This window comes from Nycticebus coucang, chromosome 15 (assembly GCF_027406575.1).
Source record: "Nycticebus coucang isolate mNycCou1 chromosome 15, mNycCou1.pri, whole genome shotgun sequence".
Taxonomy (NCBI): Eukaryota; Metazoa; Chordata; class Mammalia; order Primates; family Lorisidae; genus Nycticebus; species Nycticebus coucang.
The window spans coordinates 615,572-630,375 of record NC_069794.1 but is presented as its reverse complement, the minus strand read 5'-3'; the positions used below and the strand labels follow the sequence as shown (position 1 = coordinate 630,375).

Genomic DNA, 14,804 nt, shown 5'->3' with positions numbered 1-14,804 from the left:
AGTGCCTGGTGTATGACATCACAGGCAGCCGCCCAGAGCTGCCCTGCGCTCTCTCCCAGCTGTGGTAGAGGGGCTGGTGTATGACATCAGGGGCAGCCACCCAGATCTGCCCTGCGCTCTCTCCCAATGTGGTAGAGTGCCTGGTGTATGACATCATGGCAGCTGTCCCGAGCTGCCCTGTGCTCTTTCCCAGCGTGGTGGGGCGCCTGTGCATCACATCATGGGCATCCAAATATGCTTTGGTTTAGTGTCTCGAGTAGTATACATATAGTAGTAGGGGACTACTATATGTATAAATATATTGATGCAAGCAGATAAAAGTTGGAGCCTCCAAATAAGCTTCAAGAGCATCATGGAATCACTAACCTAAGGCAGTGAATGGGATTGGTATTTAGGAGAGGTGATTTCTATCTAACGCTGTGTCACCACAGGGCCTCTGCACGGACAGTTTGAAATGCTGTAGTTCAGAGGACTGTCTTCTTACCTAAACTGAATATGAAGCCTTACTTTTCTTTTGTGTGACATGTAAGAAATAATAAGGAAATGGCCATTATTTTAATGGCCTTCTTCAGTGACAGGGTATATGCAGGAGTCTAGCGGGCCATGGGGAGGAGCGTCTGTACCCTCCATGGCTCTGAGAAGTGGACATGCAGGTTGAGGGGAGCTTTGTTGATGAAGATCTCAAGCACTACAACTTTCAATACCTTCTTCATCGTAGTTAGACATGTCATCTGCAATCATGTTTCCAAAATCTAGCAGAAGATTCCAAGTGTCCCTCGGAATCGATCTTTTGTGATGTTCCTAACACATGAGAAGAAAATCCACCAGATTAAGATATAGACTCCACTCTAAGCTGTCCCAGGAGCGTCACGCTCTTTAATTAATGAGTGACGCTCCCTGATTCAATTAGAAATAACAAAATTGTTAAAAGTAATAATAGTGCTTTGTATAGATGTTATAAACTAAACAATGCCTACAAATACAGAAAGTAGACTTGCTTAAAAACAAATTATTTTATTTTATTTATTTATTTATTTTGAGACAGTCTCACTGTCACTCAGGTAGAGTTCCGTAGTATCACAGCTCACAGCAAACTCAAACTCTTGGGCTTAAGTGATACTCTTGCCTCAGCCTCCTGAGTAGCTGGGACTACAGGTACCTACCACAACGCCTGGCTATTTTTTTTGTTGCAGTTGTCATTGTTGTTTAGCTGTCTTGGGCTGGGCTTAATCTCGCCAGCCTCAGTATATGTGGCCAGTACCCTACTCACTGAGCTACGGGCGCTGAGTCAAAAAACAAAATATTTTAAATATCAATTTTTTTTTTTTTTGAGACAGAGCCTCAAGCTGTCACCCTGGGTAGAGTGCTGTGGCATCACAGCTCACAGCAACCTCCAACTCTTGGGCTCAAGCGATTCTCCTGCCTCAGCCTCCAAATAGCTGGGACTACAGGCACCCACCATAACGCCCGGCTATTTTTTGGTTGCAGCCACCATTGTTGTTTGGCGAGCCCTGGATTCAAACCCGTCAGCTCAGGTGTATGTGGCTGGCATCTTAGCCGCTTGAGCCACAGGCACTGAGCCTTAAATATTAAAATTATAAACTTCTGTTTTAGTCAAATAAAAGAGGAATATTTTTAATCTTGTTATTTGCCTCCTAAACCAATTCTAAAACAATGCAGGACAGTAGGCAAGTCGATATTTCTATTTACTTTAGTTCTATATATTTATTTTTAAAAATATTAGACAGTTCTTGCAGTGGGATAGGACAATTCTCTAAAAATATGTTATTCAATATTTTAGATATACCAAAAACTGTGGAGAGTATGGATCACCTTTGTGTTTACCGTCCTGCTGAGGAGGTGAAACCCTGTGGTTCCCCTGGGCCTACTCTTCTTCTTCCTCTGAATTCAGCATTTAATCACTCTCATGCCTATTTTCATACATTATTTTCATGTATATATATTCACACATAGCTTATAAGCATGCCTTATATTTTAAAACATTATTAACTCCTAGCAAATTACACCTAGAGTTTTCTGCAACTTGTTTTTTTCCCACATAACATTGTTTGAGATGTAACCAGACTGACACATGTAAATCTAATCGTTCATTTTCACTGCTCTCTAGTTGAGTTCTATGGCACTGATATCCCTCTGGCCACTCTCTGCATTTTGCTGTCAGCATCCTGTGAGCACCTTGGTCCCCATCTCTATGCACGTGGAATTCAGGAGTGACCCCAGGTGAACAGCGTGGGGGGAGCACGGAGCCATTACCCTCCGCATGTCTTCACAGAAGTGGCATAGTGAGGACACGGCTGTGGGGAAGCCCCTGCACGCAGGCCACCAGCTTCCACCCTTTGCCATGCTGCTGTGTCTGTGAGCACTATCACCAGATGAGGAAGGCACTGGGAAGTAACTTGCCAGAGGCCACAAAGCCAGTTAAGTGGCAGCAAAGTACACATTACCTGCATTAGAGACCGACTCAAGGTGGTGGCCAGGCTACAGGCTGTGGGGTGTTGAGAGCCCCTTCTTTCATCTTCCTGATGGGACTGTGAGAGGCCTGTCTTCTCTGAGTCGGGGCATGTCCCACTGCCCCATCCACTCCCTCAACCCAGAGCTGCACCTGCTGCCTGGCCAGCCAGGCCAGCACTACAGCAGCACCTGGCCTGCTGTCACATGGCTCTTTCCTGGGGGCCCACTAAGGTCTCCTTTCCTTCTGAGCACTGTCATATGCATTTAAAGAGGCATCAGACCAGGCACACATGCCGTGGCTAGGCTACCTGAACAATGGGACACAATCTCTGTGCTAAAGCCCAAATCTACTTACAGAAAGTGTGGCACTGGACCTTTCTTAAAGGATATTAACTTTCTCAGTGGAAATACAGAATCATTGAGGGCCCACAGAGGAGAGGACAGATCAGAGTTGCTGAGGTTTGTAGCAGACCTAGAAAGCCCCGTCCAGGAGGAGTTTTAGGGGGCTGCTGGGTGCCCCTCCATCTGAGGCCATCTCCCACAGGTGGCAAAGCCACAAGGTCCCCTGTCTGGGCTTGTGGATCTCTGTGTGGTACTTTTAGTTTATCCAAAATGTCCCTTGTGAGACTTTAGTCACACAATTATGAACACCCCAAACTTGCACGACCCACTCTTCATGCTGGGCACATGCAAGAAGGACGCTTACCAGCAGGAATGTGTTCCAAAGATCTAAGAATTTAAATCTTCCAGATAGTACTAATTTCCAGTATGCAACAGCCATTTCTAAATCTGGCAAAAGAGAGAAAGAACAGTTAATAAATCCCAGTCTCTTTTTCTACTTCACAAAACAATGACTACTTCTTAGCACACTGATATTCACGTGATCAATAAAATTTGGCAATCTAACCCAAGAGTGACACAAGGCCTAATCTCTACAGAAGGGCTCCTGAGAATCACATATATTTTAATTTTATAGATCTGGGAAACTTCACTGGAAAAAGATTTATGTATTAAAGTTATTCAATCATACAAATAATTATCCTTGAATTCATCTGTTTTGGAGACTCAAATTTTCACATACTGTATATTGAGCTTTCTTTAAACCTGACTTATCTGAATACTACAAATGAATATAATCTTTGACTTATCTGAATACTACAAATGAATATAATCTTTTTAAAAAATAGGCCACTGCTCTATGTGTCAAACTGCAAATCAGATGACTGGTTTAGAAAGGAAGGGATGCACTCTCTCCAAACAGGCCCGCCCAAACAGAATCTGATTCACAACTATAGGAAACTCCCCATTATCTGGAACTCAAGCAACTGGTGGGTGGCCCTGCTTAAAAAAAAAAAAAAATCATAGTTTTACCTTGGCGTGCCCTGTCATCAGTAAGTCAATGCTTGTTTTAACCGTTATGTGTGTTATCTGAAGTTAAAAAAATATGTAGTAAAGTTAAAAAGTGTATTTTCATTAAAATTGTACATGGTATTTACACAGCTGTTTTGTAATGCAGTAAAAACTATGTTACAGTAAGTGAAGTTTGCCTTTATTTGTCTTAATTTGCTTTTTTTTTTCTTTTCTTTTTTTTGAGACAGAGTGTCAAGCTGTTACCCAGGTAGAGTGCTGTGGCATCTAGCTCACAATAACCTCCAACTCTTGGGCTCAAGCAATCCTCTTGCCTCAGTTTTTCTATTTATAATAGAGACAGGGTCTCACTCTTGCTTAAGCTGGTATCAAACTCAAGGGATCCACCCGCCTCGGCCTCCCAGAGTGCTAGGATTATAGTCGTGACTCACCGCGCCCGGCCCTTAATTTGCTTTTAATTGGTGTATTTTCATATTAAGTCAATACAGTTCATGGTATGGTATGGTATGGTATAGTATGGGGTACAGAATTAGTTAGGCCTATTTTTCATAGTAACTCTCAAGCAACCGAAAACTGCATCTATCTGGGATCCACCAATGCCCGTGGGAGGCTGAGGCAAGAGAATTGCTTAAGTCCAAGAGTTTGAGGTTGCTGTGAGCTACGATGCCACAGCATTCTATCAAGGGTGACATAGTGAGACTGTCTCAAAACAAAACAAAACAATACAAAAACAACATTATCCTTATACTAAACTTCTTTAAAATATTTGTGGAGAAAGAAAATATATTTTGTAACTTCTTGTTTGGGCAATTAATTTAGACCCTAATTTACAACCTTTTGGAAATTACTATAGAACTAAAAAGTGTATCAGGTGGGATGGTGTCCAGGGGAGCAATGCCACAGGGTCCCCAGGCTGGGCAGTCCCCACAGAATTGTTCCTCCCACCTGGGAAAAGAGAAGGTGAGAGCTGAGAGGAGCCCTGCAGAGCCAACAAGGACATCAGGGATGCCAGGGATTCCTTTCTGGTCTTTCAACCTGGCCCAGCTCTGGCTGAAATGCCTCTGTCAATACCCTGGGGGACAGAAGGGCTGCCCGGTGGAGTTGCACCGAAATTCCTAACCCAAAGGATGATGTGCTACCAAAAGTGATGCCACCTGAAGCCACTGAGCTTTGAACCCACCCAGTGGGTCTGAATGAGGCCTGCGGTCTACACTTGCAGCAAGCTCACCAGCCACGCTCATGTCGCCATCTGCAGACCACCCTCTGAAGAGCCTCAAACAGTTCCTAAGACTTTTCAATGTCTGGCAAGTTAACACGATGTCATAATATAAACATTCTCAAAAGCAACACCTACACGTGAAAGTTAAATGAAATGCTAACCCTTTTTTCATTTTGACATCAAAAGGGAAAAATCCCATAGATTGCAAGATAGCAACAAATACAAATGTTTTTTATTTTTTATTTTATTTTATTTTTATTTATTTTTTAAGTAAATTTATTTCAGGTTAATGTGAGTGTATAAATAACCAGGTCAAAATATTTGATTTTGTTAGGTGGAGTCCTTCTTGGGGATATGTTCCACGTGACCATCCTTAGCTCCCTCTATACACAGGCAGAGGGGCAGATTCAGCCCACAAGCTTTAATTTGCCAATCTCTGCTCACGACAGTGGACGCGTCCCCTCTACTGTGTCTTCCTTTTCATCTCATCTCTGAATTCCTTTTCATTCCTCGATGTTAACTCAAATACCATGCTGCCTGGAATACGGAATACCAATTCCTCTTGGATGTACTTCTGTGCCTCTTCCTTTCTGAGACCCAGAACTTTTTGGCTAAATCCCCCCAAAGGTAATAGATGCAGTCTGCCTTTGTCGTCCTTAATGATGAGCTCACTATTTCATGATTCACTGTGATTCCATGTCTAATTCAACTCTGCATGAACATCGTTCCTCCCCCCGCCACAATACCTACCAGAGTCAATACCCAATAAATGTTTATCTATGCCTTGCCTCTTCTTCTTCTTCTTTTTTTTTTTTTGTAGAGACAGAGTCTCACTGTACTGCCCTCAGGTAGAGTGCCATGACGTCACACGCCTCACAGCAACCTCTAACTCTTGGGCTTACGTGATTCTCTTCCCTCAGCCTCCCGAGCAGCTGGGACTACAGGCGCCCACCACAACGCCCGGCTATTTTTTTTGTTGTTGTTGCAGTTTGGCCGGGGCTGGGTTTGAACCCGCCACCTTAGGCATATGGGGCTGGCGCCCTACTCACTGAGCCACAGGCGCCGCCTGCCTTGCCTCTTCTAAACCTGTCTAGGGTATTGATAATAAAGTCAAACTAGAGAACTAACACCATAAAAGTTGGGATGAACAGGCTATAAAGCCTGATGCCATCATGAAGATTGGGCTAGGAGCCTCCTTTCAGGCAGAGTGAAAAGGGAAAATGGAGGGGAGGGCAAAATACACTCTCTCCAGGTGGGTGTTCTTGGAGACCTACTCCTAAAGTCACAGGGTGCTCAAGAGAAGCCTGGAAGCCTCTTGAGCACTGGTTCAAAAATTTAATCAAGACCCCAGACTCCTCCAAAGAGCCTAGTGGAAACAACTTTAACTTGGAAAATGCTCAGAGTGGGTGTGGGCACTGCCCCATCCTGGCAGCAGGGAAACTTCTGTAATGCGTTCTTATGTGACTGAATAAGAATAGCATAATTCCCAGTGGAAATACCAGTGTGAGTCAGCTGTGAAGTGTAGCTCTAAGTAAAAGAAGAGATTTGGTGTGTGGAGTTATTTATCATTAACCAACTGAAAAAAATCAGCCAAGCCACGTCCACAGATATTAGCTGATAGAGCTTCTTGTGCTATCTATACTATTTAGTTGGCATAAAGGAGGTTCTTACTGCTTTAAAAGTAGAAAGCATTGGCATCTACTTCATTTAAAATAGTATCAGTCCTTTATGGTTCAAGTTATAAAGATGGAAGCCTGGGAGGTCAGGGAGGAAAGAAACGTCGGGGTCAGAGCATAAAATGTGGAGTCAGAAAGACCTTAGTTCAAACCCACCTGGGAACACTTAGTGATGACATCACCTTGAGTTAAGCTCTCCACTCTATACCTCAGTCTCCTCATCTACACAATAGAGACCATGACAGTGACCTCAGAAACTTGAAGGGTTACAGGATCACATCAGCACCACAACATGGCAGCTGCTCTTATAATTACTCGTATCCCAAAATGTCTGTCTTAAGCAGCTTCACAAAGTAGGTACTAACTGAATGTTTGCTGATTGATTAGCTAATCGCTTGCAATTAAAATGATGGCCATAAATTTGCTAAATATTTTTTATTTTTTTTTTAGAGATAGAGTCTCAACTTTATCATTCTTGGAGGTTGATGTGATCTGGTGTCACAGATCACATCAACCTCCAACTCATGGGCTTAGGTGATTCTCTTGCCTCAGCCTCCTGAGTAGCTGCAACTAGGCACCTGCCACAACACCTATTTTTTTTGTTGTAGTTTGGCTGGGGTCGGGTTCGAACCCGCTACCCTTGGAATATGGGGCCAGTGCCCTACCCACCGAGCCACAGGCTCTGCCCATACATAATTGTTCCTTTCTTTCTTTCTTTCTTTCTTTTTCTTTTTTGAGACAGAGTCTCACTTTGTTGCCCTCCATAGAGTTCTGTGGCGTCACAGCTCAAAGCGACCTCCAGCTCTTAGGCTTAGGTGATTCTCTTGCCTCAGCCTCCTGAGTACAGGAGGGACTACAGGCGCCTACCACAATGCCCGGCTATTTTTTTGTTGCAGTTTTGGCTGATGCCGAGTTCGAACCCGCCACCCTTGGTATATGGGGCCGGCTCCCTACTCAATGAGTCACAGACGCTGCCCTAAATGATTGTTTCTAACAGAAGCAAAATTACGTCAAAATTATACTGAAAATACTAAAGTCACAGATTAACATAGTCAGAAAAAAAAAATCTTATCATTCATTGAAATTTTAAGATGTCCTTCCTAATAACCATTTACAAAAAAGAAGAGTTGCTGTTATTTTGAAATTTGAATCAGACTAACTCTCATTTGAAAAAGGAAGCTAGATAATCCTGTAGGAATCAGACTGCATTTCCTAAATTTTCCTTTTGAAGAATAATGATCATTACACTCAGACCTGAACTAGCTAGATTTAGAGCAGCAAGGGAACAGCACTTCCACCCTGGGTGACATCAGCATGGACAGTGGAAGGCGTCAAGAAACAGAAGTGGGAAAGCAGAGAGCAGGAGATGGCGCACCGGCCACGGCAGCCCTGGCCTCGCCGCCGAGCCATGGGTCTGCACAGACATGCCAAGCCCACCCAAATCTCCTTCGGCACTGCCGTTCTGCTATCTGCTTGCTTGCTGGTTTCTTTCTAGAAAAGACCAGTAATTGTTTTTTGAAATACTGATGACAGTTACTGTGTAATCAGGGTGCAAGCTAGAATAGGCTTTAACTTTAACAACTATTTTGTCTCAGACTCTTAGGGAAAGAGTGGAACAGAGAAGATAAAAAGCAAGGGTTTTAGTCCTCGAAGTAAAAAATCAGCTCATAAGAGAACAGTCTGGGGCACACTCCCCAGGATGCCCATTACAGTCGAGCACAGTGGCTCACGCCTATAATCCCAGCACTCTGGGGGGCCGAGGCAGGTGGATTGTGTGAGCTCAGAAATTCCAGACCAGCCTAAGCCAGAGTGAGACCCTGTCTCTACTAAAAATAGGAAAAAAACTAGCTGGGTGTTGTGGTAAGCAACTGTAATCTCAGCCACTCAGGGAGGCTTGAGGGAAGAGGATCACTTAAGCCCAAGGATTTGAGGTTGCTATGAGCTATGATGCCATGGCAGTCTACCAAGGGCGACAGAGTGAGACTGTCTCAAAAAAAAAAAAACAAAAAAACCAGAGAATATTAAATGTTTCAGGGAGGTACAGAAACTACCCATTCCTTCTTGACAGGAATGTTACCTGTGCAGCCACTGTGCAAATATGGTGGTGGCTCCTCAAAAAATCACCTGCACAATCCCACATGACCCACAGCACTGAGAGTGGGGACTTGAGCACATGACTGAACACCCCTGTCCGCAGCAGCATGGTCACCACAGGCCAGCTATGGAGCAGAACACACACCCACGGAGGCTGATGCACAAACACAATGTGGTGAGCAGATGTGGGACGTTATTCAGCCTCACGAAGGAAGGAGATTCTGATACGTGCTGCACCATAAGTGAGCCTTGAGGACATTACGTGAACCGAGCATCATGGAAAGAGGAAGCTGTTGCTTCCACTCCTGTGGGGTCCTAAGAGTACTCAATTCACGGAGACAGAGAGTAGAAATGTGGCTGCCAGGAGTTTGGGAAGGGGAAATGGGGACAGAGCGTTGGTTTTAGAAGATGAAAAGTTCTGATAATAGACACAGGTGATGCTTACACAATATTGTGAATGCATTTAATGCTACAGAACTATACACTTAAAATAGTAAAAATGGTTAAAAGAAAAAAAAAGTCTTCGGGAAGCAAATCCCCAAGGATACCTCAGTTGACTGGTTTAAAACAAGAAGTTCTATGCTCAGCCACTCTTTTCTTTCCTTCAGACAAGTAATCTATGAGAACTCAACACCAAAAGGTATGGGAAAGGATTCTGGAAAGGGAGCAAAGGCAGTGTAGTTTTAAATTTTCTCTGAATCCTCATATAAAACAGAAAAGGCAATCAGATAGCAAAACCTGTAGGCCACACTTACAGTATATTTAAGTGACAAAGTTACAAACAGCAGAGGATGAACCTCTACCAGCACAAGACCTGCACGGTGGTGCAGGGAGAAGCCAGAGGGTGCTGAATCTTTGACAGTTGTGAGGAGCGGAGGCCGCAGAGCAGCCAGAGGCTTGTGCCAGGCTCAGGCAAGGACCAGCCTGAAGCTGGCGGTGGCTGAGTGCAGGGCTCTGCCAAGAGGGCCTCAACTGACCTGTTGGGGCCACCTTCCCAACAGGGCCCATGCTGTAGACACACACCTGGGAGGAGAACAAGCTGGGTAGGAAGGGACGGCAGAGGCAGAAAAGAGAGAGAAGGTGAGGAGAGGAACAGGCCAGAAACCCTGAGAAGGCCACTCCACGTCTCTGTGAGTGACGCACGTGTACACATGCCCAGGCTCCAGAAGGTGGGACTCTACCAAGTACAAAAAGCTGCTCTGAACAACCCTCCTTCCAAGTCTAAGGCAATGACACTATAGACCAGGCGTCCTCAAACTTTTTAAACAGGGGGCCAATTCACTGTCCCTCAGATCGTTGGAGGGCCGGACTATAGTTTAAGAAAATATATATGAACAAATTCCTATGCACACTGCACATATCTTAGTTTGAAGTAAAAAAACAAAACAGGAACAAATACAATCATACCACCTCATGTGGCCCGCGGGCCGCAGTTTGAGGACCCCTGCTATAGACAAGATGATCCCTTAGAAACAAATGCTCGCCAGCAAACACACCAAAAGAAAACAGGCTGAGAGACGTGGAGGAGTCCGACAGAACACGGAGACCTTGTGTCAGAAATTAGGGGCCAAAATTCAAGAATTGGAAATAAGGAGTCATTCCAAAAATTACCAGACTGGAAGGCCCATAAGAGCAAGCTGACTCGAGCACAGTTGTGCACAGCCTTCCAGTCATCCCATGTAACCCTGGTGCCAGGTCTCTACTGTGTGCTTTCTGTATTCAGATATGTCAAGATACACAAATTTTTACCATCCTGTCACAATTGCTTGTGGTATTCACATAGTAACATGCCATGTAGGTTTGTAGCTGAGGAGCAACAGGGCAGCCACACATCCAGGTGTGCAGAGATCAGGGGGAGGCGGGGCTGCATCGCTGGTCTGTGTAAGTACACGCTGAGGTTCAGGTGTGGGGGCTGCACTGCTGGTCTAAGGACATGCTGACGTTCAGGTGTAGGGGGCTGCACCGCTGGTCTGTGTAAGTACATGCTGAGGTTCAGGTGTGGGGTCTGCACCTCCGGTCTGTGTAAGTACATGCTGAGGTTCAGGTGTGGGGGCTGCACCGCTGGTCTAAGGACATGCTGAGGTTCAGGTGTAGGGGGCTGCACCGCCGGTCTGTGTAAGTACACACTGAGGTTCAGGTGTAAGGGGGGCTGCACCGCTGGTTTGTGTAAGTACATGCTGAGGTTCAGGTGTTGGGGGCTGCACCACTGGCCTAAGTACAGGCTGAGGTTCAGGTGTGGGGATCTGCACTGCCGGTCTGTGTAAGTACACACTGAAGTTCAGGTGTAAGGGGGGGCTGCACCGCCGGTCTGTGTAAGTACACGCTGAGGTTCAGGTGTGGGGGTCTGCACCACCGGTCTGTGTAAGTACAGGCTGAGGTTCAGGTGTAAGGGGGGCTGCACCGCCAGTCTGTGTAAGTACAGGCTGAGGTTCAGGTGTGGGGCTGCAGTGCTGGTTTGTGTAAGTACAGGCTGAGGTTCAGGTGTGGGGCTGCAGTGCTGGTTTGTGTAAGTACAGGCTGAGGTTCAGGTGTGGGGGTCTGCACCACCGGTCTGTGTAAGTACAGGCTGAGGTTCAGGTGTAAGGGGGGCTGCACCGCCAGTCTGTGTAAGTACAGGCTGAGGTTCAGGTGTGGGGCTGCACCGCCGGTCTGTGTAAGTACAGGCTGAGGTTCAGGTGTAAGGGGGGCTGCACTGCCAGTCTGTGTAAGTACACCCTGCTGTTCCACTGCAACAAAGTTGCCTGATGACAGCATTTTCAGAATGCATCCCTGTTATTAAGTGAGACATGACTGTAATGACTTCAGAGGAAAAGAAAGTGAAAAAGGAAGATTGTTTTTGAAATAAAGAAATTAGGAACTGATGAAAAGGGTATGAGTAACAAACACTGCAGACAGGTGAAGAAGCTCTAACCCAATTACATGGATAACAGGAGTCTCTGTAAAAACTAGAACTAAATAAAAGAAACTACAAATGCTTTAAACCATCATTAAAGAACAGTTTCCTGAAATAAAAAAAAACACTGGAAACTACATATTGAAAGCATAGCTGAGAACACCAACCCTGAATTATGAAGAATACTGAGACCTATTTAGTAAAATTACTGTGCTTTAGAGGAGGAGGGAAAATGCCCTTTTGACATCTAGGCAAAAACACTAAGTAACTTATAAGAAAAAGAAAATTACATTATCATCAGATTATCCAACAATAACGATCTCCACCAGAAGAAAATAGAATAACATATGTAAGATAGTCGAAGAAGGAAAAACACGAGGCCAGGATTTTTATCTAACAAAACTGTTACCAATATGCAAGGACTCATAGAATATTTTCCCCAAAAGCACTTTGGGGATCCAGGGAAGAATGAATTTTAAACACCAAGAAGCAGAGAGATGCCAAACTGAGAGTGAGAGGGATGGGCTGGCAGAGGGGTGACAGCAGGCCCAGGAGAGCCCCGCCTGTGTGCACAGAGCAGGGACAGCCAGCTTGTGTTCTGAACAGGAGAGGAGGTGTCACTGTGTCAGTGGAGATGGTGTTAGTATCATTATTCTGTGACTGTTCACAGCACCCTGGGACCAGGGTAAGAAGGATGGGCTCACTGTTCAGAGCATCTTGGGACCAGGGTAACAAGGACAGGCTCAGTGTTCAGAGCACCCTGGGACCAGGGTAACAAGGACCAACTCAGTATTAACAATCATTCCTAGTAACTTGATTATGGCCTTGAATCCATTTTCCACTAACAGAAGTCAGGGATGTTTGAGAAACAGGTGATATCTGGGTCTAGGGCAGCAAGTGGATAGATAGTCCCCAAATAGCCATATGATAGCCAGCCAGCAAGTCCTGACACAGCCAGGGTCATACCCTGCACACAGCCAGCAAACCCTCAACACTGCCAAGGTCATGACTGCCAAGGTCATGTCTAAAGGACCCAGGAGCAAATCTGAAGAGGCTCCTGCTGGCCACAGATGGGGCAATTTGAGCTTCAAATGGGGGACTAACTGCAATGGACTGAAAGCCTCCCGAAGTGTTAAATCCATGAGCTCACAATGACGTGAAAACAAACATTGGCTGGTTTTTGAAGGATGCCAGGAACTGGCTTATTCCACTGAGAGCTGAGATTTAACAGCCAAGAACCCAGCATTTATCCTGCTTTTCTGCGTGGACTGCACCTCCAGTGACCAGCAGTCAGGAGTGGATAGTACCTCTTTGTCAGCTCATTCCAAGCAACAGGTGAGAGGGAAGGGGTAAGACTTTGTCACCCTACAGCCCTGACAAGTCTCCGGTCTGGGCACTGTGCCTTGTGGTGCTGTGAGAATTACCTTCTTACTACCAAGATGCCAGTGCCCCAAGAGCTTACCCTTTCCATGGTGCACAGATATGACCTGAGTCACTGTGAGTCTGACTCAACCAGAGCCCTGTGGCCAATGCCCCAATCTCTGTTGTCTTGGGGACTGGTGGTCTCTTCTCAGTCCCTCAGAAGGACTCAAAAGCTCTTCCCCAGAGCTCTGACAGGGACTGGCTGGTGCCAGAAGGCCAGGGCAGGAGCCACAGCTGTGGGCTCTTCTCTTCCTCGTCTCAATTGTTTTAGCACAAGCTGGTCTCTGAAAAGTGGAAAGAACAAAGGAGGCAGCTGTGGCCAGTGGTGAGCCTTCCTTTGCTTTCACTTCTGCACCTGGCAGAGGCCTGGGTCTTGCAGCAACATCACCCCAAAGCTGTTTTCACAAGAAGTGTGGCACAATCATGTCTTTCCCAAACATTTTACTCAATCTCAGCTGCTTTGACTCAGAACGATGTAAGGACAAGCCAAGCTCCATCTGAGTGTGCTGGAAGCTGCCCCTTCACACGCTGGGCCTCCCTGTGCCCACCTGTCCCCTCACACGGGAAGACACGCCCCATCCCCCCACCCCCCCAGAGGAGCCCACGGCACTCCCTGCTTTTGAAGTTTTATTCGATTTGTGCGAGTGACCCCAGAGCATGAACTTCTGCTCCTGAGGCACAGGGACTACTCTGGGAAAAGGGCACATAGGACAGGAGTGGTCACTCTGCAGGTGAGCCACAGGACAGGGTGCTGTTCAGACTCGCCACCATTGCTGCCCAGCAGTGAGAATGTAGTGACCCACAGCACTGCAGAGAACACACATGCACAGAAAGAGCGCCCTGTCACAAACCAGAAAGAGGATTTGAGGGAAAACAGCTGCCTGGCTCCTTGGCCCTGAGATGCAGGAGAGCCTCCCTTAGGCTGTGCTGCTGCGCTGATGGCAGCAGTGTGGGACAAGGACACCAGGGGGACATTGGGAGGCACAAACCATGCAGATAGTCCTCACCACAGGGATTCAGGATGAGAAGTTGAGTGCTTGGGGTGCACTTGTCTATCTATGGATTTTTCAAGCCCCTATCTTCTTTTGTTTGTTTGGTTTTTTTTTTAGACATGGTCTTGCCTGTTATCCAGCTGGAGTGCCGTGGTGTCAGCCTAGCTCACTGCAGCCTCCAACTCCTGGGTTCAAGCAATTCTCCTGCCTCAGCCTCCCGAGTAGCTAGGACTACAAGTGTGAGCCATCGAGGCCAGATAATTTTTCTGTTTTTTGTAGATTTGGGTTCTTGCTCTTCTTTAGGCTGTTCTCAAACTCCTGAGGTCAAGTGATTCTCCACCTCGGCCTCCCAGAGTACTAGGATTACAGGCATTAGCCACCATTCCCTGCTTCTGTTTTCCTTTATAATTTTTAGACCTCTTAAAATTTACAGGAGTTCTTCAAAATGTAGTTTCTAATATACCTCTTTAGTCCATTTAAAATACCAGATAACTCCCCCCTAAACTTGTAAGAGATTTCACTGAACTAAACAAAGTATAGGTCAGTATGAATTGATTTTTTTTTTTTGGAGACAGCCTTATTATGTTACCCTTGGTAGAGTGCCATGGTGTCACAGCTCACAACAATCTCAAACTCTTGGGCTTAAGCAATTCTCTTGCCTCAGCCTC

The 14,804-nt window shown here is 45.8% G+C and overlaps 1 protein-coding gene across 5 annotated transcripts in view; it reads right to left on the bottom strand.

Annotated features, from left to right (window-relative positions):
• The window catches only part of DCUN1D2 (defective in cullin neddylation 1 domain containing 2), a 37,387-nt gene that overhangs the window by 2,743 nt on the left and 19,840 nt on the right, over positions 1–14,804 (bottom strand). For 4 of the 5 annotated variants that reach the window (XM_053563040.1, XM_053563038.1, XM_053563039.1 and 1 more), the window contains exons 5-6: positions 3,179–3,261; positions 705–801 (exon numbers count right to left, since the gene is read on the bottom strand). In XM_053563040.1, the coding sequence (XP_053419015.1) occupies positions 705–801; positions 3,179–3,261 (180 nt within the window). The remainder of the gene's footprint in view (positions 1–704; positions 802–3,178; positions 3,262–14,804) is intronic. The other variant, XM_053563042.1, reaches the window with a different exon arrangement.